Source organism: Pan paniscus, chromosome 18, assembly GCF_029289425.2.
Source record: "Pan paniscus chromosome 18, NHGRI_mPanPan1-v2.0_pri, whole genome shotgun sequence".
NCBI classification, from domain to species: Eukaryota; Metazoa; Chordata; class Mammalia; order Primates; family Hominidae; genus Pan; species Pan paniscus.
In genome coordinates, this window is record NC_073267.2 from 63232391 (window position 1) to 63258642 (window position 26252).

At 40.4% G+C, this 26252-nt stretch overlaps 1 protein-coding gene across 6 annotated transcripts in view; it reads left to right on the forward strand.

Moving 5' to 3' along the window:
- FTO (FTO alpha-ketoglutarate dependent dioxygenase) overlaps positions 1–26252 on the forward strand; it is a 404110-nt gene that overhangs the window by 98516 nt on the left and 279342 nt on the right. For 3 of the 6 annotated variants that reach the window (XM_024925915.4, XM_063598008.1, XM_024925917.5), the window contains exons 2-3: positions 6628–6705; positions 22030–22687. In XM_024925915.4, the coding sequence (XP_024781683.1) occupies positions 6628–6705; positions 22030–22687 (736 nt within the window). The remainder of the gene's footprint in view (positions 1–6627; positions 6706–22029; positions 22688–26252) is intronic. The other 3 variants (XM_024925916.4, XM_063598009.1, XM_055100543.2) reach the window with 1 other exon arrangement.

Here is a 26252-nt window from a genome sequence, read left to right on the forward strand (position 1 = left end):
GTAGGATTGATTTTAATTAAAAACTTTTAAAAAAATGTTGTGTATGTTGTTTTTCAGTTAAAAATTAAACAATTCTTAAGAGAGATGATTTCTCTTGCCTCGGGGATGGTGTGGTGTAGTGGGTGTGGCCTTGTACCTGGGAACTAAGAATGTGAGTTGTGATTCTTTCATAAGCAGCAGTATAGTCTCTTGCCAGTCACTTCATAGCTCTGGATGGGCCTTAGTTTCTTTATATGTTCTAAAATTATGCAATTTTGTCATATTAAAAAGTAGGCGATCACCACAACGTAGTTAATTGACACATTTTATATATGTAAACTTTTATGGGAAGTTTTTATACATTTCTCCTGTAGATCACTGAGGCTAATTAATATCTGGATTCTTATTAATCCAGTGGCATTAATCTGTGGCCTAAAGTATAATTTGATGTGGTACACATAGATTCCTGTATAAGTAATTTATAACTAGGAAATAAAACTGTCCTTTCCAGACATGAGTAAATAACAACAACGAATGGTTGCCAAAATGTATTGAGGGGCTGTTTATGTGCCAGACACTGTTCTTAGAGCTTTATGTATTAATATCATTTACATCTCACAGGGAGATAAGAAACTAGTTGCAAATCATGCACCTAGACTGGTAGAACTGGCATTGGAATTCAAGAGTTTGGCTCCTTAGGCTATACACACATAACAAAGGAGTTTGCTTTGTTATACAGACCCCTGCCTCACTGTTTGAATGCTATTTGCCTAATATCTGCATAGTTTATAGTTTGCAAAAGGCACTAATATGTATGAATAATTTTATTTTATCATCACAACTCTATGAAACAGTGTCCTTACAGATGAGGAAATTGAGAATGAGCGAGTTTGCTTCCGATGTGGTACCGCATCGAGGAAGTGAAAGAGTCTCCATTCAAAATTCTACTTTCGCCTCCAAATCCAGTTTACTTTTACTGTGCCATATCTTCATGGAGAGGGAAGTTTTTCGTAGGACAAGGGATGCTAAATTTGTTGAAATGGTTGAAATACTTTTTTTCTTCTTATCTAAAGCAAATATGGTGTATGTGAAATATTTACACTTTTTTGGTTTAGCTACTTCTTATTGATCTTTTTTTTTTTTTTTTTTTTTGAGAAAGAACCATGCTATGTCACCATGCAGCGGTGACTCACTGCAACCTCCATCTGCCAGGTTCAAGCGATTCTCTTGCCTCAGCCACCCTAGAAGCTGGAATTACAGGTGTGCGCCACCATGGCCGGCTAATTTTTGTATTTTTGGTAGAGACGGGGTTCCCTTTGATGGCCAGGCTGGTCTTGAACTCCTGGCCTCAAGTGATCCGTCTTCCTTGGCCTCCCATAGTGCTGGGATTACAGGTGTGAGCCACCGCGCCTGGCTCTTAATGATCTTTCTAGTGTTAGTTTAGATATGTCTTCCTTGCCCACCAAGCACCCTGCTTAAGGACTAGGTCATTTTCCCGCTTAAAACCCTCATAAGATCATGCAGTTATTTTCACAATGAACATTCATTAGCCATTATTCATCACTGTATTTTGAAAAGACTCAGGTAACAAAATTAAATTTTTACTGAACCTGACACAATAGGATGCATAGTTGAAGAAGTATTATGTGGAAAATGATAAATGGATAAAGAATAAGTGTCGTTAGCAGCATAATCTTGACACGGCTGAAGAGTCAGGAGTGGGACGAAAAATACACTTCATTTGTAGGTGAGATACACCCTTACAGGATGAGTCATAATCCACTTAATCTTTTTATGTAATTACTGTAAGACTCTCAAACCATATCTCTATGTGACAAGATATACAAGCTCAGATACAGCTTAACTTTTTCACAGTAAAGCAGAGGCTTAGGGCTGGTGTAGTTTCTGATATCTAACTTTAAACCCTTATGAGTTTGAGTTGTGGTGTTTTTTTTTTTTTTTTTTTTTTTGAGACAGAGAGTCTTATTCTGTCACACAGGCTGGAGTGCAGTGGCACGATCTCGGCTCACTGCAACCTCTGTCTCCCAGGCTCAACTGGATCCTCCTACCTCAGCCTCCCAAGTTGCTGGGACTGCAAATGCACACCACCACGCCTGGCTAGTTTTTGTATTTTTTCGTAGAGACGGGTTTTTACCATTTTCCCCAAGCTGGTCTCGAACTCCTGAGCTCAGGTGATTGTCCTGCCTCCACCTCCCAAAGTGCTGGGATTACAGGTGGGAGCCACTGCAACTGGCTGTGGTGTGTTTCACATAGGTCTTTTGTCCTCTTTTACTTTGCTAGAGCTGTGGAAATGGGTGGTAGCCTGTGTGCAGGGGTCTTCATCCGCCCCTCCTTCCAGGTAGGAGAGCTGAGGCTTCATGCTCTCGCTGGCTCTCCATGTGACATTTGTGAGCAGCTTGATGTATTTGACACAAGTGTGACAGCAAAGAAGTGTGTGAGCAGAGCAGTGTGCTGCAGGGCCCAGCTGTGTGGATTTATCTGTACATCAGGCCGAGGAGCAGCAGTTAGCCAGATCTGACAGTCAAACGTGAGCTCCTTCTACCTGTGCTCCAGAGCGCATTTTAATGTTGTGTGTTTTTACTGTGGTTGGCATTTGACACAAAGAAAATTGTCAGCTGTTTTCTTCCTCTCCTCTTTAGTGTGCTAGTCTGCAATAGTTTTCCAAATAAATACTTCATTGTACATGGACAAAAGTAGGCACTTTCTAAAACAATGCCAAAAATCATGTTGTCTTCATCTTTATACTGAATTTCATGTGAGGAATTAGTAGGTTAGATGTTTGAATTGGTAATAGGTAAGACATTTACATAGTGCAAAAATCAAAACAATATAAAATGGAATATTTTGAGTAGTCTTGGCTCTGCCTTGCCCCTTTCTAGTCATTTCCCACCTCTATTGACAGATAATCACTTTAATAGTCTGTCATTTATCCTTTGTGTTTCTGTATGCAAATACAAGCAGAGTTTTGTGCCTTGCTTTTTACTTCCCAATATCTTCTGGAGAGCTTTTTAGTTCATAAACAGAGAGCGTCCTTGTTTTTGTTTACTGTTGCTTTATACTTCATGATGTGGATGTCCTGTAGTTTATTCAACTGTCCCCTGTGGCTGGAGATTTGCATTGTTTCTAATCTTATTGTTTTATTGAGATAATAATTTCCATATCATAAAATTCACTATTTTAAAGTGTACAGTTCAGTGGTTTTTAGTGTGATTCCAAGCTTTTTTTCTACAAGTAATGATGTAATGAGTATCCTCATGCATATATTCTTCTGAACATGGTACAAGTATATTAGAAGGATAAATCAGAAGTAGGATCACTGGCTCACATGGTAAATGCATTTTAATTTTGAAAGGAGTTGACTGGTTACCCTCTCTAAGTATGGTTTTGTTTTGCCCTCCTGACAGCAGAGAATGAAAGGGCCTGTTTCTCTTAGTCTTGCCCATAGTGACCTCGCTTTTCATAAAGCAATCTTAATATTTGTTTTTTTATAAAGCAGTTAAGAATTTTTAATTTTGATGTTTATGAGCTACCAATTTACTATTGATATCTGATTGATTTCACCAATGTAAACATGACCAAAACTTCTCTTTATGTTTGTAAATATTGTTATTTAATACTTGATCTTGCCAGTTACTTCGTAAAATTGCAAGTACTGAGTGTTGATGTTCAGAGCAGATTTTTATCTGTAGGGTCTTAAGTTGGATGATTTTCTGGTCCCCATTCTCTGCTGTCATGTAGATACAACAGTGCTCACAGGATTAAAATGAAAATTCCTAGTGGAAGATCAATTATATGCTGCTTGCTCTAGAGTAGGAAAAATCTTGTCAAATTTTATCCTTTTGATACAGACTTATAAGTTACAATGTTTTATACCTGTCTGATGCTCAGTTCCGAAATGAACTGAGAAGTGGTGGTTGTTACAAGAATTTAGCTGAAGCATTAATTATAAGCAGAGGTTCAGCCTACATTGGCACTTGTCGACCTATGGGACAGGTCTGTTGCTGTTTCATCTGATTTAGGTGGAGTATGTAATTACTTTTGGGAATCCATGCTTTTGTGCTCCTCTTTATATGTAGATTAGCTTTATTGATCGACTCTCATGAAGAGATCTTAAGGTGGTGTTTGCAAGGTGGAGACATTTCAAGGTTTGAGAAATGTGTGTTTGAATTATTCAGGGCTTACCTTTTTTGGCATTTATAAATATTCTGGCACTTTGTGTCTATAAAAAAGACTAAGAATTGATAAAATATTCATAGGAAAATGGAGGCTTTTCTGAGCTTGAAGTAAAAATTGAGGTATAGATTCTGATTAAATTTATGATGGAGTGGAGAAATGTACAAGTATGGCATGGAAATATCGTTGGTTCTTTCTATGGCCCAAATAATGGTTAATACTGAAAAATAGATAAATCAATTAACCAATAGTGAATTATCCAAACTGGTTTGTCGATTATCTGTAATGGTGTGTGTTACATTAGTATTATAACTATAAAAGTATCATAATTTAGGCCAGGTATGGTAGCTCACTTCTGTAATCCCAGCACTTTGGGAGGCCAAGGCGGGCAGATCATTTGAGGCCAAGGTGGGCAGATCATTTGAGCCCAGGGGTTTGAGACCAGCCTGGGGAACATACTGAGGCCTCATCTCTACAAAAAAAGTAAAACAAAACTAGCCAGGCATGGTGGCATTGCACCTTTAGTCCCAGCTACTTGTGAGGCTGAGTTGGGAGAATCATCTGAGCCCAGGAAGTCAAGGCTGCAGTGAGCTGTGATTGGGCCACTACACTTCAGCCTGTGGGACAGAGTGAAATCCTGTCTCCAAAAAAAAAAAAAAAAAATTTCTATGTTTAACTGGTAAGTCAACCTTTTCGTTGTAAATGAGAAAACACCTATAGTCAAAACAAAGGCTTTGACTAAATAAATATAATAGAATTATGCCTAAGAGTAGAATTTGGTTTTGTGTCTCTCAGGGTCAATTGGTTGCTATACTTCTATTCCCTTTCTCTTTCCTCACTTTTAGGTAATGATACAAAAAAGGTCCAGAAAGAATTTGTGTTTTACCCAAAAGGAAGTTTCCTCTGACTACTCTGATTGTGATGGGTTTGTGAGAGAAGGCTGCTATTTGGGATGGGACAGGGTAGTACGCAGGGCCGCCACGTCTGGTTAAGTAGGTTGTGCACTTTATAAAGACATTGGCCATTGGAGCAGGTGGAGCCTGAAATCCAGTTTGTGTTTACCAAGCCATATTCTTATTGAGTGGGACTATATCGGCCCAGAGCAAGGTGTACTGTTATCTAATTTTTATAAACGTGACTTACTGGCTGACAGTAGCTTTGATGATGCATTTAATTGCATTTTTATTTGAAACCCAGTTGTTTCTGCTGTTTTTGCTTTCTTTCTTACAGATAATGTCTGTCGTATATACATGTCTATGTGTATATGTGTCTGTGAGTGTATATGCACATTTATGCCTTTTATATGCCACGTACACACAAAAACTCCATATATTCTTGAATGTAAGGTCAGATATTCTTTGAAAAATATCCCTCAGAAGGACGGCGGTGCCCTATATGTATCTGGTTTCTTATAAGATACTTTATAATATGAGATCGTCTTTCAGTTACTTTGTTTGAATAGCACAGTACTGTTTGGGGAAAACATAGTCTCTTGAAACAGCCTCAGACAATGCTGGCTTTGAGTGCTTAAAAAGGCTGCTTCATGGAATTGGAAAAGAAAAGAAACAAAGATGTTTAACACAGATTTATTAATTATTGTAGAGATGATAGATCACTCTAAAAAAGCAATACCGTAAGTGGATATGATCTCAAATAAATGTTTACAAGATGAATAACTCTTCCACATATGCTGACATTATGCAAATGGATACTTGTGGCTTGGTTTGGTATTTCCAGTGATAGTACCATAAAAGGATTTACAAGCTACTATGTCTCAAGCAGATTATACAGACAGGCGTTTGCTCTGGAAAACTGTGTTGGATGACTTGTAAGCTGACTCTAGTGATGAAAAAGACCCGGATGTCAACAATACATGTGAAGAGTGAATCAAATTGTCTCATGAAATGTGAGAGTGAATAAAATTATTTCTAAATTTATGCTTCATACCATGTGTAATTTAGTATATATGTAATTGACTGGGTGCCATGACTCATGCCTGTAATCCCAGCACTGTAGGAGGCCAAGATGGGAGGATTGCTTGAGGCCAGAAGTTTGAGACCAGCCTGGGCAACATAGCGAGACCTTGTCCCTACTAAAAATAAAAACAATTATCCAAGCATGGTGGCACCCCTGTAGTCCCAGCTACTTGGGAGGATGAGATGAGAGGATCACTTGAGCCCAGGAGTTTGACGTTATAGTGAGTTGTGATCACACCACTGTATTCCAGCCAAGGTGACAGAGCGAGACTCTGCCTCTAAAAGAAAAGAAAAAAAAAGATGTATGTAATTTAATTAATATATTTTATAATTGAGATTTGACTAATTTCTATCTCTAAAAGATTATAAATTCAAAGTTGGCTAAAATTTGTTTGTATTCTCTTATTGGAAAAATAAGAGAGTGTCTTATTTTGGGTTATTGCATATTCACTTATATGCAATTATTATTTTCAAACAGAAACTGAGGCTTCTTGAAGAGCTCGAAGACACTTGGCTTCCTTATCTGACCCCCAAAGATGATGAATTCTATCAGCAGGTAAGGTATTTTAATATTTTTATCAGTTTCAGTGATGTGTTCTGATCAACTTTATTTTACCTATGAGGAAGCTGGGCTAGAGAGGTTAAATGACAGGTGAAAAGGTCAAATTAGATCACCTATGACTTCTCATGGCCTAGAGAACATGTGCATTTCTTCAGAATTGGCTTTTTGCTGTGAATTTAATGCTTTAGCATAGTGACTGTTTTTATTTCCTCGGACATTCCACACTTCCTTGCCTCTGCTCATGCTGTTTCTTCTGCCTAGCTCCTCCTCCTTCCTTTTGCTCCTTATCCTGTTGCAGATGGCTAATTCTTCAAGAGTTCAGTTAAACATCACCTCCTTTGTGAACATTTTCCCAGCTTACCCTGCCTACAAGTCAAGTCGATTGCACTCCTGGTAAATAACTCTATACCACCTAGCTCATGGTATTGCAATTACAGAATTCCGTGTCTCTGTCTCTGAATTAGACACCACTGTTTCAATTACAAATGACGAAAACCCAAATCAAATTCACTGTGGCAAAAAATAAGGGGAATTTATTGACTTGCCTTAGAAGTCTAGGAGTACATGGCTAAATCCAACTTTACAAAAGATGTCACCTGATCACTGTTTTTTCCTGTTTTTCTTGGCTTAGCTTTCCTCAGTGTGATCTCATGCTCAATAGGCTCTCATCTGAGAGCATAGCAGGACTCTGACAGCCCAAGGGGTATGTGGCCTTTGGCATCTGGGATCTTAGAAAAAGGTAGTGAGTTCTTTTTCCCTGGTTCCATCAAATTCTCCAGGAAGTAATCCTGTTGGCCTGGTTGGAGTCATGTGCTTATCACTGAACTAGTCATCATGTTCAGGAGAGTCAAATGCTCCTGTTTGCCCGGCCTAGTTCATGCACCTACTCTTGGAGTGGGGTTGGAGTGAGAGTACTCCCACCAAACTGTATGCACTATGTGAGTTAGACATGGGTGGCTCTCCCAAAGGAAAATCGGAGTCCTGTTTCCAAAGAAGGAAGAGTAGGCCCTCTGGGCATGTAAAAATAATAAATTTTCACCTCTTTTTTCCTACTACAATGTGAAGTCTTGAAGCAGAGGGTTGCCATGAAAATCAGAATAGGAATTAGGTCACAGCATCTTTGTATCTCTAGCACCTGCATGTACATAGCTGACCATCAGTAACCAAGGAAGGAAGAGAGGAAAGAAGGACTTTACCCATCTAGAATCCAGGTCAATATGATTTCTGTGACTTCTAGCTCAATATTATTTCTAGGCCACTGTCTCTTATCTCCATTCCCATTTGATTTGCACCATCTTTCCTCTTCACTATCAGTCCTCTTATAGGTCTGTTTAGTTTTCCTCTTTGCCCCCCTTCATCCTTGAAGCTGTAGTATTTTCTAACCAAGATGTAAATCTGAACATGGCAACCCTCTGCTTCAAATCCCACATCATTGACCGGCTCCTACATTTTCAGCCTCATCTCCCCTGCTCTTACACCTTTTATCCACACTGGATTTTTGCAGTACTTTAAATTTGCTATGAGTTTCATCTTTGGGGCCTTCTTGCTACGTCCTCTGCTGACGTACCTCCTTCTCTTTATCTGTCTCTTCTTTTTTTTTATTTCTTGACAGAGGATCTCACTCTGTCGCCCAGACTGGAATGCAGTGGTGTGATCTTGGCTCACTGTAACCTCTGCCCCCTGGGCCCATGCGATTCTCCCACCTCAGCCTCCCAAGCAGCTGAGACCACTGGCACGTGCCACCACGCCTGGCTAATTTTTTGTATTTTTGTAGAGACAGGGTTTCACCATGCTGCCCAGACTGGTCTTGAACTCCTGAGCTCAAGCAATCCACACACCTTGGGCTCACAAAGTGCTGGGGTTACAGGCATGACCCACCATGCCCAGCCTGTCTCTTGTTTCCTTGGTGAACTTCTGTGTTACCTGTTAGTAACAGCTCATATGTCATCTCCTGTAGGAAGCTTCCCTGACACCTCTACAACCAGAGAGTTGTCTCTGCTTCCTCTCTTATACTTTATCTATACCTTTATCAGCACTTAATCTCACTTAATTTTTTTTTTTTTTTTTGAGATAGAGTCTAGCTGTGTTGTGTCCAGGCTGGAGTGCAGTGGCGCGATCTGAGCTCACTGCAACCTCTGCCTCCTGGGTTCAAGCAAGTGCGTCTGGCTAATTTTTGTATTTTTAGTAGAGACATGGTTTCACCATGTTGGCCAGGCTGGTCTCGAACTCCTGACCTCAAGTGATTTGGCGTCCCAAAGTGCTAGGATTACAGGCATGAGCCATCACATCTGGCATTAATCTCACTTAATTGTAATGAATTTTTGTGTGTGCTGGCTTCCCTTATCCTCTGTACTTCGTTCAGTTTCGGGTACCTATCAGGTGCTGAATGAGTTTGCTTCAGTGCATGCACCCAATAGTTAATTTGGAAAACCAGTTATATATAATAATAATGAGTTTAGTATGATTTGAATTTTGCTTCTACACACATACACACTTCCCCAGGGATTTGGCATCTGGAAAGATTTGGCAGATGTGTACAGAAATGTCACACTGGATAGTGATAGGGTGGGTGTTCTCTTTTGAACTTTCCCAGTTTTCCAGATCATCTGCAGTGAAGGTATATTCTTTTGCAATCAGGGAAAAAAATAATTTTTAAAAGTACCCTTAAGACAGGTAAACCCACAAAAATGCAATTAGTTCTGAAATGCTTACTAAATTTTCATAGCTATAAGCCTTCTGGTGCATGATTACATGCATTGTCGCAAAGCAACTGCCAAGCCATTTCAGCTTTTGTCGTGTGAAAATGGTACAGGAAGAATGAGATACAAAAGGTTATCAGCCCACTGTGCTCTGAACCACCCATCCACTGAGGGATAAAAGGAAACCCAAATGCAAACAGAACAACTATCAAGACTTCTCTGTTATCTTTCCAAGGCCCGCAACAAACCCTGATACTAATATCTAATCACTCTAAGTGCATCTTGCTGTTTTTCTTTTCTTTTCTTTTTTTTTTTTTTTTGAGACAGAGTCTCACTCTGTTGCCCAGGCTGGAGTGCAGTGGTGCAATATCAGCTCACTGCAAGCTCTGCCTCCCAGATTCAAGCGATTCTCCTGCCTCAGCCTCCTGAGTAGCTGGGATTACAGGCACCTGCCACCATGCCTGGCTAATTTTTGTAAGTTTAGTAGAGATGGGGTTTCACCATGTTGGCCAGGCTGGTCTCAAACTCCTGACCTCACATTATCCACCTGCCTCGGCCTCCCAAAGTGCTGGGATTACAGATGTGAACCACTGCGCCTGGCCAAAGTACACCTTCTAGGAAGGCTTAGTACTTCAATAAAACCTTAGTAAAAGTAAACCTCTTCTCTTAAAAGATGAAGTGAAAATACTTTTTAATGACATGAGTAAATAGAAAGTTCAGACCTGACACTGGGTCCCTTAAACAGCCCTCACCACAGGAATGCCAATCCAGCTGCCAGTCATAAACACAGGAGTCTGTTCAGCTTCCATTTTGGGTCTGTCGATTGACCCTTACAGTGTGCCAGGCTTTGTGCTACATGTTTTATGCATGCTTTCACATGCAATCCCCACAACAGCCTCATTCATTCATTCCACAAATAGGTATTCAGCAACTACTCTTCTTCAGGCTTGAGGTACTTGAGGTAGGTATTTCTGTTTTAGAAATCAAGAGAAGAACCAGGCACAACTGTAAGTTCCACCTACTTGGGAGGCTGAGGTGGGAGGATCATTTGAGCCCAGGAATTGGAGTTCAGCCTGTCTGTCATAACCAGATTAAAAAAAAGGAGGAAATCAGGAGAGACTAAGTTAGTTATCTGAGTGGGAGAGCTGGAGTTCAGCCCAGATTTGTCTGACTCTGAAGGCCCATGCTCTTTCTGCTATACTGTCCACCTCTTGGTCTACCATGCTCCAATTCAAAACACCTTCAGAGAAATTTTGCAGTTTCTTTTAATAGGACCGTAGAGAAAAGCAAAACCAAACCACCAAAGGTCAAAGCAGAAAAGCAGAGAGAACTTCTGTTAGCTCATCATGGAACAGAAGGAAACGAGGAATTACATAGTCAGAAAACAAACTCTGACTTCCAGAAATATGAATGCAGCCCCTCTTATCCAAAGAAAATGAGACCATCCTCAGTAACCCTCTTGCTGTCACTGATTGTGTGCTAGCTGTGTGCCAGGTTGTTCTGCTGCTACTTTAAGTGCATTACACGTGTGAGCTCATTGAAATCTTGCTATATGCTTCTGAGACAGGTGTTACTAAAACCCTATTTTAGAGATGAGGAAACCGAGGGACAGAGAGGTTCAAAAATTTGTTCAAGACTTATGTGCAGGATATGTTGGGACTAGGATTTAAGCCTGGGCTGTTGGCTTTTGGGTCTCTACTCTTAAGTCCTATACTGCTTCTCTCTTCCCTTGTGTCTCTTCATCCTTCTGAGATGACTCTGCTCTTGTCTCAATGGTTCCAGACCTCTGTCCCCATCCCAGCTCTCCCTGTGACCTCCAGCTCTCCACTTCCAACTGCCTACGGAGTGGCTCTACCTGAAAGTCTTCCAGCTACATCTAACTCAACATGATTCATATTCATTAAGTTACTTACTCCATTAAACAAATGGATTTCACTCCCCGACTCTGTGCCAGGTACTGTTTTAGGCATTAGAAATGAAGTTGTGAAAACTGACAAGAGATTCGTGTCTTCTTTGAGCTTATTTCTTGTGGGGCAGGTGATGTAGGAGCAAGCCATGTAGATACTTGTTGGAAGAATGTTCTGGGCCTACGGAACAGCAAAGCCTCAGGTATACTTGACAGGAAAAGCACCCGAGGCCAACATACCTGGAGCAGAGGGAGACAGCTGGTGAGAGCAGGGGAGACGGTCAGAGAGAGAGAGAGAGAGAGAGAGAGGGGCCCGGTTATACGAGAACTTATAGTCTGTAAGTTCTGTAAGAAGAGCATTGGTGGTTACTCTGAGATGAGGAGGCATGAGAAGGCTTGGAGCAAAGCGTGACAGGATGTCACTTACATTTTAATAAGGATTCTTTCTACAAGGCTCTTCCCATTCAGCCTCTTCTCTAACGGTATCCCCTAGTCCCATTCTTGAGATTAGAAAGCTCACCACCCTCAACTTCTACCCATTGCTTTCTTCCCTCATTTAGTCACTGGGTCCCTGGTGGTTTTACCTCTTTAGAATCTCTCAAATTGTTTTTTCTTTTTCCATCCCACAGACACTGCCTCAACTATGTAGGCCACATTGATCACTTTCTGCCTCCGCAGTTTTAGCATCCTCCTGATTAGTGTTCCTCATGCCCTCCCCAGTGCCATCAGAACTGACTTGTACCTCCTTGTTTTATAAATTTTGTTGAGTTGCCTTTGCTTCCAAGGTCAAGTTCAAATTCCTCAGCATATCCACCCTATAAGGCCATTGACTTTCTTGTTTTTTTGTTTTTTTTTTTTTTTGAGACAGAGTCCCGCTCTGTCACCCAGGCTGGAATGTAGTGGTGTGATCTTGGCTCACTGTAACCTCCGCTTCCCAGGTTCAAGCGATTCTCCTGCCTCAGCCTCCCGAATAGCTGGGACTACAGGCGCGCGTCACCATGCCTGGCCAATTTTTGTATTTTTAGTAGAAACAGGGTTTCGCCTTGTTGGCCAGGCTGGTCTCAAACTCCTGACCTCAAGTGATCTGCCTGCCTCGGCCTCCCAAAGTGCTGGGATTACAGGTGTGAGCCACTGCACCCAGCTGCCATTGACTTTCTGACCCTAAACTACCTCTCTGGTGTAATCTCATCCCATGGCCTAAAATGGCGCCCAACCATAAACTCTCGTCATAGGGAGTTCTTGGTTCCACCCTGACTCTGCTGTGCCCTCTTATCCTTCCTTGCCTTTGTGCCCACTAGTACTCTCTTCCCTTTTCTGTCTGGTGAGCATCTACTCTTAAAGACTTTACTTAAACACTACATATTCTGTGAAGGCTTTAGAAAATCCCTTTTGTTCTAAAATGTATGAAAAATCTGACTGCTTCTCACCACCTCTGCTTCTTACACCGTGGCCAAAACTGCCATCATCTCTGTTGCAACAGCCTCCTGACTGGTTCTGCCTCCTTCCCCTGGTCTAGTTTAACACAGCATCCGGAATGAGCTTTGAAAACATAAATCAGCTCATTACACTTTCTTGCTCAAAGCCCTTGAATAGCTTCCCATCAGCCTAGGACCTGACATGCACCCACAAAGCTCTACATGCTTGGGTTCCTAACTGCTTCCCTCACCTCATTTCCTGCCCCTGCCCACTCCCCACCCCCCTCACACTTTTCTTCCTATTCTGGCACTTTACTCTTCCTGGAATAAACCAAGCTCACTCCTGCCCCAAGGCCTTTGCACTGAATGTTCCCTCAACCTGGAACTCTCTCATCCCCCCAGGCATCTGCAGATATTGTATCCTTATTTCTTGCTTTCTTCTGCTCTGATGTCACTGTATCTAGAGGCCTTCCCTTACCACCCTGTGGAAAGTAGGCATACTTACCCCAGCACTCCCTATCCTACTTTCTCGGCTTTATTTTTCCCCGTAGACTTATCATCATCTAAAATACCGTATATTTTACTTATTTATATGCTTATTGTCTGGCTTACCTTGCTAGGACATGAGCTTCTAGAGAGAAAATAGACGTTTCGCTCTCTTCCATATTCTCAGCACCCAAGTGCTTTGCAAATAGTATGTGCTCAATACATATGTATTCAGTACCTAAGGGTTTTCCAGCTTTTCCTTCCTAATTATTCCCTGCTCCCATAGCAGTATACTCACACTTCTACTGTAGGACATTCTTCTCTTTTGGTTTCTATTTTGGTCTATACTGTTAAATTATGAGATGCTGTCAAATAGGACCTATCTTCTTTTAATCCTTGTATGTCTGGCACTTTATACAGTGCCTGGTACATAGGAAGTATTTGAGAAATGTTAAATAAACAAAATGAAATGAAGTATTGAATGAATGAATGAATGAACGAAGATCTCTGTGTCATTTTGTAGCAAAGCACATGTTACCTCAAGTCTTGTGATAGCTGTGGCAGAGTCTGAACAGTGACTCCAGAAGTGTATCCTTTCTGGAGCTCTAGTTTGCATCATGCAGACAGAGTCTGGGTCAGATGAGTGTTTAGCCCGTTAGTCATCAGATGGCTGCCAAGTCGCAAGCATTTTACAACAAAAATTATATAGAAAATGAGTGATAGGGTGCAAATTGCTGAGTGCAAAATAGAAAGTGTTAGGAGCAAAATCTAACAGCTAGATTAGAAATACACTCCTCTAAAATCAGAATATTCTAGTACTTCTAAGTGAAGGGTATTTCCCAAGTTACTTGAATATTTAAATTTTTTTTTCTCTCTACCCAAGGTTGAGTTCCACTGGGCTTCATTTAAGTGAGCCTCTGGTAAACTGGTATCTTGTTTAAAAACCATGTCTGACTTCCCTGTGTGATGAAATCTTTCAGAAGCATCTCTTGATATGGGAGGAAAAGGTAGAATTTTTATATAATGGCTTAAAATAGACAGAAAATGAAGCCTGATCTCCAGAGAGCTTAGCTTTCCACATCTTTCGGCCATTGACAAAGGCCTGGCATGCTGGCATTTTATATCTAAAATACCTTTCCAAATACTTATTAAACTATATAATCATCATTTATGCCACAGGATCATTTGTGAATCTCAAGAAATACAGTATGTGACCAGACAACTGCTAATATAAATTTCATGACTGCATACTCATTGGAAAAAACTCTAATGGGATTAAACGAAAAAAAGCCTAGCATATTTGAAAATCTGCCAACAGCTGTTCCAAATTATTGTGTGATATCTGATGTTCTACATGTACCTGTCCAAAATGGAAAGTGAACTTATTTGTTTGACAGAATGAATTAATATTAAATTACTTAATGTTCACTTCTTCTCCAAAGTTACTTGTTCTTTTTTTGTTTTTTTAAAGAAAAATTGAACAAATGCTTCATAGTACGTTTATGTGTCAGGCACTAATTTAATTACTTTATAAACAATAAAAGAGGGCATTTAGGTTGGGATTTTTTTCTCTTACATTTTCTTTGAGATAGTGACAAAATTAGCCAGTTATTATTATTTGTTTTCACTGTGGTAGACTGAAAATTCCTCAGTCTTGAACAACAGATTTAAATAGTACCAGAAGTTCTCTTGAAGATTTTTGACCATTTAGAGCCATCAGAAAGAATCTCTTGGCAAATATAAGAAATGTCATGAAAATTAAGAATTTTTTTAGTGCAGCATCTTCACTCTGATTTTTCTGATTAAAAATATTTTACATTTATTTTGGGAAATTTGAAAATAATATAGATGTCTAAAGAAGAAATCAAAATGATGCTCAAGTACGTTACTCAGGGATAACCACCATAAACTTTTGGCTATCTTTTTCTCCAATTTTTTTTTTTTCTGTGAGCTTTTACATATGTACTGTTTTTCTTTTAATGAAACTGAGATCTCTTGTCTATCTTGTTACTAATTTCTTCTATGAGTATAGTTTCCTACTGACTTCCAAACAGTTAAGTTTGTTACTTTAATATTCCATCGCGTGGTTGTACCATTTTCCCTTCTAAACCCTTCTTGGGCATTTTGGTGGTTTTCAGTTTTTAATTATTATCAATAGCAGTATGATGAATATTCTTATAATCTTGGTGTGTTTAATAACTTCCTTATGACAAATTCCTAAAAGTAGAATAACGGCATGAAAAGATATGGGCATATTTAAGTTCTGATAGATCTTGTCCAATTGGCCTTAAGCAATTTGCATTCCTAATTGCACGCTATCAGAATATTGAATTTTGCCATTATCAACAATATGTATTACTATTATAAAATGTTTTAATGCAAATTTGATAGACAATAACTAATTTAAGTATAATTTAATACAAATTATATATTTTCCAACTTTGATACAGTTAATATTTATTTATTTATCTATCTTTGAAATGGGGTCTCACTCTGTGGCCCAGACTTAGGCTCACTTCAGCTTCCACTTCCTGGGCTCAAGCCATCCTTCCACCTCAGCTGCCCAAGTAGCTGGGACCACAGGTGCATGCCACCACACCTGGCTAATTTTTTTGTATTGTTAGTAGAGAGGGGGTTTCACCTTGTTGCCCAGGCTAGTCTCGAGCTCGTCAGCTCAAGCAATACACCCGCCTGAGTCTCCCAAAGTGCTGGGATTACAGGTGTGAGCCACCACGCCCAGGCAGTTAATTTTTTTATGTGCTAAGAGGCTTCTCTGTTAATTTGCTTGTGAATATGTGTGTTTGTGTGTGTGTGTATTTAAATTTTTAATGGTTCTGCATTAATGGTTCTGCATTCCTGCCATATAGGTTGTACTTTTTTTTCCAGTTTGTTTGCCTTTTAATTTTATGATTTATTTTATATAAAAATTTAAATTTTCAGATATTCACATCTATCAATCTTCTTTTTCAAAACGTTTATTGATTAACTGTATATGTGTATAATTTACATACCATAAAATGCACGTTTTGAAATTGTACAATTCAGTGATTTTTGGTAAATTTCCAGAGGCATACAACCATCATCACAATAGTTTTAGAACATTTTTAGCACCCCAAAAAGATCTCTCATGCCTCTTTACATTTAGTTTTCTTTCCTACCCCAGCCAAGATCTCCACTCATCTGCTTCAGTCTTTTAAAGCTTTTATTCTTAGAAAGGAGTCTTGAGCACTTATGTGGAACCAAGTGCTGTGGCTATAACAGGTACTAATGCTATTTTCTTCTTCTTCTTTTTTTTTTTTTGAGATGGAGTCTCGCTCTGTCACCCAGGCTGGAGTGCAGTGGTGTGATCTCGGCTCACTGTAACCTCTACCTCCCGGGTTCAGGTGATTCTCCTGCTTCAGCCTCCTGAGTAGCTGGGATTACAGATGCCTGCCACCACGCCCAGCTAGTTTTTGTATTTTTAGTAGAAACAGGGTTTTACCTTGTCGGCCAGGCTGGTCTCGAGCTCCTGACATCAGATGATCCACCTGCCTCGGCCTCCCAAAGTAGTGGGATTACAGGTGTAAGCTACCGCTCCAGGCCACTAGTACTATCTTCTTTTAGGAGCTTGTGATCTTACAGGACAGATTATTAAACTAATAATAGTTTAAATAAATATAGTTACAAATAGATAAGTGCTATGAAAGAGAAGTAAAGTGTGTGGAGTGATAACAGAGGGCACCTATTTGAGGGTGGAGATTCAGGAAAGGTTTCTATGAGAAAATGACCCAGGGATGGGAAGGACCATCCAGGTGTGGAGTTGGGGGAGGAGCCTGGGGGAAGTATTTAAGAGCTGGACACTTGAGGACTGCAGGAATAGAAACACATATGGTCAGAGAGAAAGGGGACATGATCTGAGTGGGAAAAAAATGGAATATTTTCCCATGCCATTATTTTCTTTTTATGCTGTTTTTTATGTCAAGGTATTTACAGATGATATTTATGTGGTTTTGTGGTTTTCCTGGTGTATAGGGTTATAATTTCCCCATATTAAATATATCTTATACAGTGTTGAGACCCAGTGTATGTTGAACAAGGGCTGCAAAATTTTAATGGGGGGTGGGCAGGCATTTGTGCATATGAGTGCATTATTTTCAGTATTCCTTTCTTAGTCCCAGAGGGGAGTGTGTTCAGAAACAGAGTTCTTGGGAATTACCATACTTTTCTTTATTATTTTATACTAAGGACCATTCAGAGAGTACTGGAGGTGTTAAGACAGTGTGAAGAAATTACCTTCTTCATCACTTCTTCATCATTGCCTTGAGTATACTGGGGCCTCAGGGACTTGCTTAGAAAGTAACCAGTATAGTGATAGAATTAGAGTTGCTGCTCATGGCTTCAGAATATTTGGTCTCTGCCTACAGGATTGCATTGCTTTCTTCATAAGCTATGTAAATAGAAAGTACGATATCACTGTTTCTATTTTCCAATGGGGATAACTAAAATATGGAAACTCAATCCTTAATGGATCCCTGACAATCTCAATGACAATCCATAGTGGTATGCCACATGACTCTTCTCTTTGTCACTTTCAATTCATGGTCAACACCTTAGATAGGCATTTTGAGAAGCAGGGCAGTCCTACCACACTTACCTAGTAAAGTCATTTTTTCACATTCAGACTTGACTCATTCATTTTTCTTCTGCATACTTCCTCCCACTTTCTGCATGTCTTCTATAATATCTCCTGCACTCTGCCTCATTCAGAACAGGCTAGATTATGCTATAGTAACTGATAACTCTCAAATCTCAGTGGCTCCACACAATAATATTTCTTGTCCATTTTATGTATCATTTGTGGGTTGGCACAGAGTCACTACCCATTAAAGTAGCTCAGAGATCCAAGCAGCCACCAGCTGGTTGCTGTGGCAGAGGGGTGCAGAGTATGCTGGAGGGTCTTGCAGTGACAATGACATGTTCCAGGCTGGAAGGGATGGCCATCCTTTTTCACTGGACAGAAGTAATCCCATGTTTCATCCATCATGAGGGGACCAGGAAGTGTAATTTTACACTGGGCCCAAAAAGCTGGGTGGCAGAGGAGGAATCCAGAACTATTTGGCAAACAGCTCTAATGACCAGCATACATTCTTAGCTAGTGATTCACCTTAACTTCATGGAGAAAGTCAGAGCATTCTCTAACTACCACCCCTCCAAAAGAAACCCTAGAACGTACTCATCTGCCTACTATTATTACATTTATCATCCTATCTGAATTCATACCTTCTTTCTCCTTCTAGCCTATTCCAATATAAGAAGTATCTTCTCTCCTATCCAAATATTTTTGATCACATACTCTTATCAGTAGATAAGCACATACAGTGACATCCTAGAAAATGTTTAACAAGCAGCCTGTAGGGGGAAAGAACCAGCCTTGATTTTTAGTGTTTTTTGATTTCCGCAGTGTAAATACTCTCACTATGGACAGTTACAGGCCACTGTCATGGTGTTACTGAATGTGCAGTTGGAAAGAGATGCACACAGTGGGCTCTCATGAGCCAGTGTGGACTGACTCCAGCACACCACCAGTAGTGTGCTGGTGGTAGTACTCATGTACTTGTGTCTGTTTTATAATAATATTCATATTAAACCTATTTGTGTGTATATGTGTGTGTATATATATAGGCATACATATTTTAATAATGCTTGAGTTCTTTCATTTTGTATTAAAAATAAAGCAGTTCTACCTCTCCCCTGTGCCCCACCACTCTTCCAGATGGCCTTACAAATCCTTGCATACCTGACTTGGGGGCTACTGCTCTAGACACTCAAGGTCTTGACTTCTTTGATTATTTGCTCTCTCTGCATCATCAGCCTCTTTCTCTTGTATCATTCTCATGAGTGTACTGAGAAACTCTGGGTTCTCTAGTGTCTTCCATCATTAGAGATTTTCCCTTAGTCTAGCCTTCTTCTTTATCAAAAGCTCCATTTTTCTACTCCCCTTCATAGCAGAACCATTCAGAGACATCTCTACATGCCATCTCACTTCCTCCTCTTTCATTCCATCTTCGCCTACTCCAATCTGACTTTCACCCCCAGCACTCTACTGAGATTGCTCGTGTCATTGCCATCAGTGATTTTCATGCAACCAAATCTACTGGATCATCTGTCTTCATCTCACTTGGCCTCTCAGTGTCAGGTGACATAGTTGAGTACCCCGTCCTTCTAGAAATGCTCTCCTCTTTTAGCTTCTGCAATAATACACTCTGCTGGTTCTCCTTTGTTGAGGCTTCTGCTGCGACTCAGGAAATAGCTTTGGTCTCCTTTTGATATTTGTACTGTTTCCCTAGGTGATCTCATTCATTTCTAGGCCTTTAAAACCAAGCTGTGTGCTGATCACTCCCACATTGCGTTCCTCTGCCCTGCTTTCTCTTCTGAGCTCCAGATGTGTACATCCAATTCCCCTCCCCCCGCCCACCATATTTTCACCTGGAGGTTTCATAGGTATCTTCAAGGCTGCAGCTCTACAGTGAACTCTTCATTTCCCCCTTTTCTTCTTTCTACTATTTCTCTTTTGCCTCAGTTTTCCTTATTTCACAGAATAGTAAATTGTTTATTTAGTTGTTAAATGCAGAAATCTGGAATGTATTCTTAACTTCTATCCTGAACAACAGGGAGAAACCCCGTCTCTACTAAAAATACAAAATTAGCCAGGTGTGGTGGCACATGCCTGTAATCTCAGCTACTGGGGAGGCTGAGGCAGGAGAATCACTTGAACCCAGGAGCGGAGGTTGCAGTGAGCCAAGATCATGCCATTGCACTCTAGCCTAGGCAACAAGAGCGAAACGCCATCTCAAAAAAAGCCAAAAAACCCCAAAAGACTTATATCTTTTTTTATCCCTTATATCTAATTCATAAGCACATCCTTTTGTTCTACCTACAACGTATGTATTTCATCTGTCCACTTATCTCTGTCTCTATTTTAGTCCAGACCATCATCACTTTTCTTCCAGATGATTGTAATAGCACATTCCACGCTCACATGTGCCTCTTTCCAATCTGTGCCTGATATTATAACTAACAGCGATTGTTTAAGATGTAAATCAAGTTATTTTTCTCCCTTCTACATCCTCCAGTGCATCTAGAGTTAGCTCCAGATTCCTTACCACGACCTCTAGGGCTATGTGTGATCTGGCCTCCGCCTTCCTCTGCCTCCTCGTAGCATGTCACTCTGTCTTTGGCTCTTGTGCTCTAGTAAAACAAGCCTTTTTTTGTCCCTAGAATAGGTTGGTCTTTTTCCTGAGTGCCTTTGGCTTCTCTGGTCTGTCTTTCTGGGAAGCACTTTCTCTGGCTTGTCATATTTCTGGTGCCTTCTTTTCCTGAAGATCTCAGCTTAAATCCCGTCTCCTTAGAGAATTCTTCCTGTTCTAATAAGATTTCCTACTGGTTTGTTTCTGTCTTAGTACTTAACACAATTTGGGGTTGCTTTTCTTTATTTATTTACTTGATTTGGTAGAAAGCTTTGTGAGAACAGGGACCTTGTTTCCATCTGGTGGTAGGTGCTCAATAAACAGATGCTGCATGAAAAAAAAAATGTATGGAAGAATATTGGTCTTGCCCTGCCTATCATGTGAATGGTAATTACTGAATGAAGACAGAGAAGGAAGGTATCTTAACAATGGTGGGCAACACAATACAGGGAGGACAGGTTAATGTGTTGATCATGTCTGACTCTTTGTTTAAGACAGCCTAAAACTAGGGAGGAACAAATCAGATCAAACGTTACAGAGGTAAATGTAAAATCCTGTGATTTGGTTACAAATAAATCAGTTGCATTATACAGAATCAGGAAACTCCAGCCTGACTCCGATTGACATGCCAAGTACTAAGGAAAGTGGTAGCCGAAAAGCTAATGCAGCCCTAACCTACATTAATCATTTCATGTATTTCTGTATTAGGGAAGGGAATTGACTAATATTACTCTCCTCCAGTGACACCAGTAGAATTATTAGAACTTTCTAGAATTGCAATGTAATAATACCTCATTCATCCATGCACGAATCCATTTATTCATTCCTTTACCATTTACTGAGTAAATTCTGGGCACTCATATTATAGTCATGAGCAAAATTGCCATGGCTTTTGTGTTCATGGAACTTAATGTCTAACTCCTGAAGAGAAGTGAGTTCTCTTTTTGTGAAAGTGTTAAGCAGAAACCAGTTTGTCATTTATTGAGACAATGCATTCTCATGGTTAAGAACTCATGCCCTGGAAGCCAGGGGTTGGTGTCCAGGGGCTTTAAATTCCAGCTCCAATATTTGCCAGCTGTGTGACTTTGGGCAAATTAATGTCTTTGGTCAAATTAATGTCTCTGTGTTTCAGTGGTCTCATCTATAAACTGGAGATAATAATACTATGCATAGAGTTAAAATGAGCTAATGCACACAAGTAACTTACAACAGTACCTGGTACGTAGTAAGCACTTAATAAATATTTTAGATAATAAGCAGTTAATAAAATGGTGTTGAGATTTAGGGTGAGAAAAAGTGGTCACAGAGTAATCCTGGTGTATCAGGACCCACATTATTATTTTTTGTTTTTTATTAAAGATTGTTAGTAATTTGAGCTTGAACTTGAAAATCTTGACTGTAGAGTTTGATGACATTTGTTTTATTTGGTTTTCTGTTTTGGGCTAGGAAGATGTGACTCCTATGTAGAAATAGCCACCAGGTAGTCCCCCCACAACTCCCCAAATGCTTACAAAGAAACACACCTTTGGAAATAATACAATTGTAGCTATATATCAACGTCTGTTTTTGCTTTGGTTTTGTTTTAGTGGCAGCTGAAATATCCTAAACTAATTCTCCGAGAAGCCAGCAGTGTATCTGAGGAGCTCCATAAAGAGGTTCAAGAAGCCTTTCTCACACTGCACAAGCATGGCTGCTTATTTCGGGACCTGGTTAGGATCCAAGGCAAAGATCTGCTCACTCCGGTATCTCGCATCCTCATTGGTAATCCAGGCTGCACCTACAAGTACCTGAACACCAGGCTCTTTACGGTCCCCTGGCCAGTGAAAGGGTCTAATATAAAACACACCGAGGCTGAAATAGCCGCTGCTTGTGAGACCTTCCTCAAGCTCAATGACTACCTGCAGATAGAAACCATCCAGGCTTTGGAAGAACTTGCTGCCAAAGAGAAGGCTAATGAGGATGCTGTGCCACTGTGTATGTCTGCAGATTTCCCCAGGGTTGGGATGGGGTCATCCTACAACGGACAAGATGAAGTGGACATTAAGAGCAGAGCAGCATACAACGTAACTTTGCTGAATTTCATGGATCCTCAGAAAATGCCATACCTGAAAGAGGAACCTTATTTTGGCATGGGGAAAATGGCAGTGAGCTGGCATCATGATGAAAATCTGGTGGACAGGTCAGCGGTGGCAGTGTACAGTTATAGCTGTGAAGGTACAGTCTGCTCTTGGAAAAAGCAGCCCTGTATGTAATAATATGACCCGAGTTGTTTAGGCTCTGGAGATATACACGCATATACATGAACATGTTTGCATGTGTGCTTGCGTGTGTACATGCACATGCGTGTGTGTGTATCATGTGTCCTTTTTAGTCTTGTCACACCTGTATGTCTGCAGAATATGCCTCTTTCTCATCTAGCCATGCTAGCTGGCTCATTGTTATACTGTACTCAGAATATTTTCGCACGTAAGCACTACTGTCATTTGTCTCTCGTGTGCCCAGGAGAGCAGCCTCTTGGTTTCATACAGCCGACTGTCTTCTCTACAGCTCAGAGGAGATTGTACAGTTGCTATAATTAACTTGCTGATAAAGAGCTGGGAGAACAAAAATCTGTCAAATCTTTCCAGGTTCCCACAGGTGCACATTTCCAGACCTGCCAAAATATTTTATTATGGTTGACATCACTATCTTGATGGGTGTGATTTGTCAAATATGGACTTGTTCTTGGCTTCATATAGTTTGTAACTACTGTCCTTCCTTGCCAGAAGCAGTTGAGGTAGGTTTTGTAAGCAGACAGTGCTCTATTTTCAGGAAACTCCCTAGCCCTTTACCCAATTCTGCAGTTTTAGACCTTGTTGGGTGGCTGTGGTAGACTTGTTCTTGCATTTTCTGATGTATAATCCCCCTGAAACAGATCGTAGGCTACCTCTTAGTAGCCCACCCACATTTGTCTTCTTCTATTATTGTTTCTGTGTGTTTATGGCCCTCATTTTTCCTTAGAATAGAATTACAAAAATGGTAGTTGAACAGATGGAGGAGAGCATGACCTCTGTTGACTTTCTTCTGTGTCTGATTATTTGGCAAAGGGATACAAGACATAGTATTAGCTCTCCTGTCTGATTTACTGAAAGATGTTTGGAAAACCAGAATTCTGGATATCCCATCAGGGAATGACTGGAACTTTCCAGGGTCATTATTTTCTGACAACTCTAGTTATTTGATTGGATTTTTGTTTGTTGTTGTTATTTGTTTAGTAAAATGACTGTTTTGGAAAAGAGATTTAAGAAAAAAAAGATCTTTAAAGTACTCTTTAAATTTCTTACAATTTCCCAGTCTCAAAAATTTCCTCAGAACTACTAATATTTTTTCTAACTTTATCTTATGTCTTCAGTCTGAAACAAGGAACTAGTTTAGCATTTGGAAATTTCACCACTTTCTCTGGCATCTCAAATAATGATGCTGACCTAAGAAAATCGCTTGAAGGGATTTAATGCTGTCCTAATGGAAAGAACGGAGATCCTCTGATCTTTAATAAGGACTTGCCAGGGATTTAAGAACTATCACATCCAAGAACTCTGATGTGAACGAACAATGGAGTTAGTTTCTTTCTTAAGGAGACAACTCTCCAAACCTGAAGCAGCGGTATGTGATAGTACAAAGCTCTACAAAGATGTCTTTGTGCTCCCAATTACTCTCAGCCCTCCAGTTTAATAGTCCTATTGTACTCCCTTCGCGTGGGTGATCAAGTAGTTTTTGAAACCTAGAATATCTTTCAGAAAGGAATTTAAATGTCTAATGAATAGTTTCTATGCTCAGGAGTAATTAAGACTGACAAAGTATACAAATATAAATTACATATAAATATAGAAATGTTGGTACTTAAAGAGGGAACTGTAGAATTTGAATCTGTAAGAGCGGTGTGCAAACTCCTGTGTTCTCTTTTTTTTCTTTTTTTCTTTTGAGACGGGGTCTCGCTCTGTCGCCCAGGCTGGAGTGCAGTGGTGCGATCTCCACTCACTGCAAGCTCCGCCTCCCAGGTTCACGCCATTCTCCTGCCTCAGCCTCCCAAGTAGCTGGGACTACAGGCGCCCGCCACCACGCCCGGCTAATTTTTTGTATTTTTAGTAGAGACGGGGTTTCACCGTGGTCTCAATCTTCTGATCTCGTGATCCGCCCGCCTCGGCCTCCCAAAGTGCTGGGATTATAGGCTTGAGCCACCATGCCCGGCCTCCTTTGTTCTCTTAACTGCAGAAATTCTCAGAACTCCATCTAATAATAATAGCAATACTGGGAATGCTCATTTATTGAGCACCTACTACGTGCTACATGCTGTTATAAGCATTTTACATGCATTAACTCAATTTGTCTTCCCAACAATTCAAAGAACAAAATAGTAATGAAGTACTATTGCTATCCTCATTTTACAGATGAGGAAACTGAGTCACAGAAGGTTTATTAACTTGTTCATGGTGATGCAGCAAGTAATTAGCAGAGTTAGGATTTGAGGACAAATATCCAGGCTTCAGAATCTTAACACCTAAGGCTATGTGCATTATGAGCAGGTGTTTCTTATCCCAGCAGTGTAGCCATCTCGGGGATTTTATTTTATTATTTTACTTTTTTAATTTTTTGAGACAGAGTATTGCTCTATCTCCCAGGCCGGAGTGCAGTGGCACGATCTCGGCTCACTGCAACCTCCGCCTCCTGGGTTCAAGTGATTCTCCTGCCTCAGCTTCCCGAGTAGCTGGGATTACAGGCATGCACCACTACTCCCAGCTAATTTTTTATAATTTTAGTAGAGACGGGGTTTCACCATGCTAGCCAGGCTGGTCTCAAACTCCTGACCTCATGATCTGCATGCCTCTGTCTCCCAAAGTGCTGAGATTACAGGTGTGAGTCACTGCGCCCGGCCAGGGACTTGGATTTTTAAAATGTCCACCTTCTGGAAAGGTTAAGGGGACGTTCCACTTGCTTTTTCTTGCAGGTCCTGGTGTCTTCCTTTCTCCAGCTTTACTTCTCACCCACATCTGCTGTAGCTTTCCAGCACATACTCTCAGATGATTGGAATGCATCGGATTATCTTATTCGTTGAAACGGAACCTTTCTGTAGGTGTCTGGCTGTGTGTCAGACGGCGTACAAAGCATGTGGCTCTGGGTCAGATGGTGTACAAAGCATGTGCCTTGAAACTCTATGGTGGGCGCATGTCTTCTAAGTGACAAGTGATATCTGTTTAGTTTTCTGGTCTTATAATCCTTGGCAGAATGCCAGAACTATGGCAAAGGTGGACTTGAAGAGAATCATTTGGTTTAAAACTTTGGTTGAGGTTGAGAAGGGCTTAAGGAGGTCACAGAGAGTGGACACTTCAGAGAATTGTATTTTTTTCTGTGTCCTTGAACTTGTTTGTCAATGAGCCGTTCCAGACAGTATGGGAACTCCAAAGATAAATCAATGGCTTTCTCACTTTGAGGTAATAGGGAGGTAATAGGTGGGCTCTCGTGATTATAATTATGAAATGACGAAACATTAGGTTTGAAAGAGACTTTTGAAATCACTTGATTCTAGCCTTTCATTTTACAAATGAAAACACCGAGAAGGGAAGTGGCTTGGCCAAGGTCACATTGCTACTTAGTGACAAGAGCAGGGATTTAAGTTGGAAAGTGTTCCTTGCCACTGGAGAGGTTCACGTAAAATGCACTGGGAATTCAGATACAGAAGTGATTGCTTCCTGCTGAAATTAAATTCAGTTGAAGCTTAAGATCTTTCAAGACTCTGCTCTCAATACCTTTTCCCAGGGAAATCTTCTTGTAG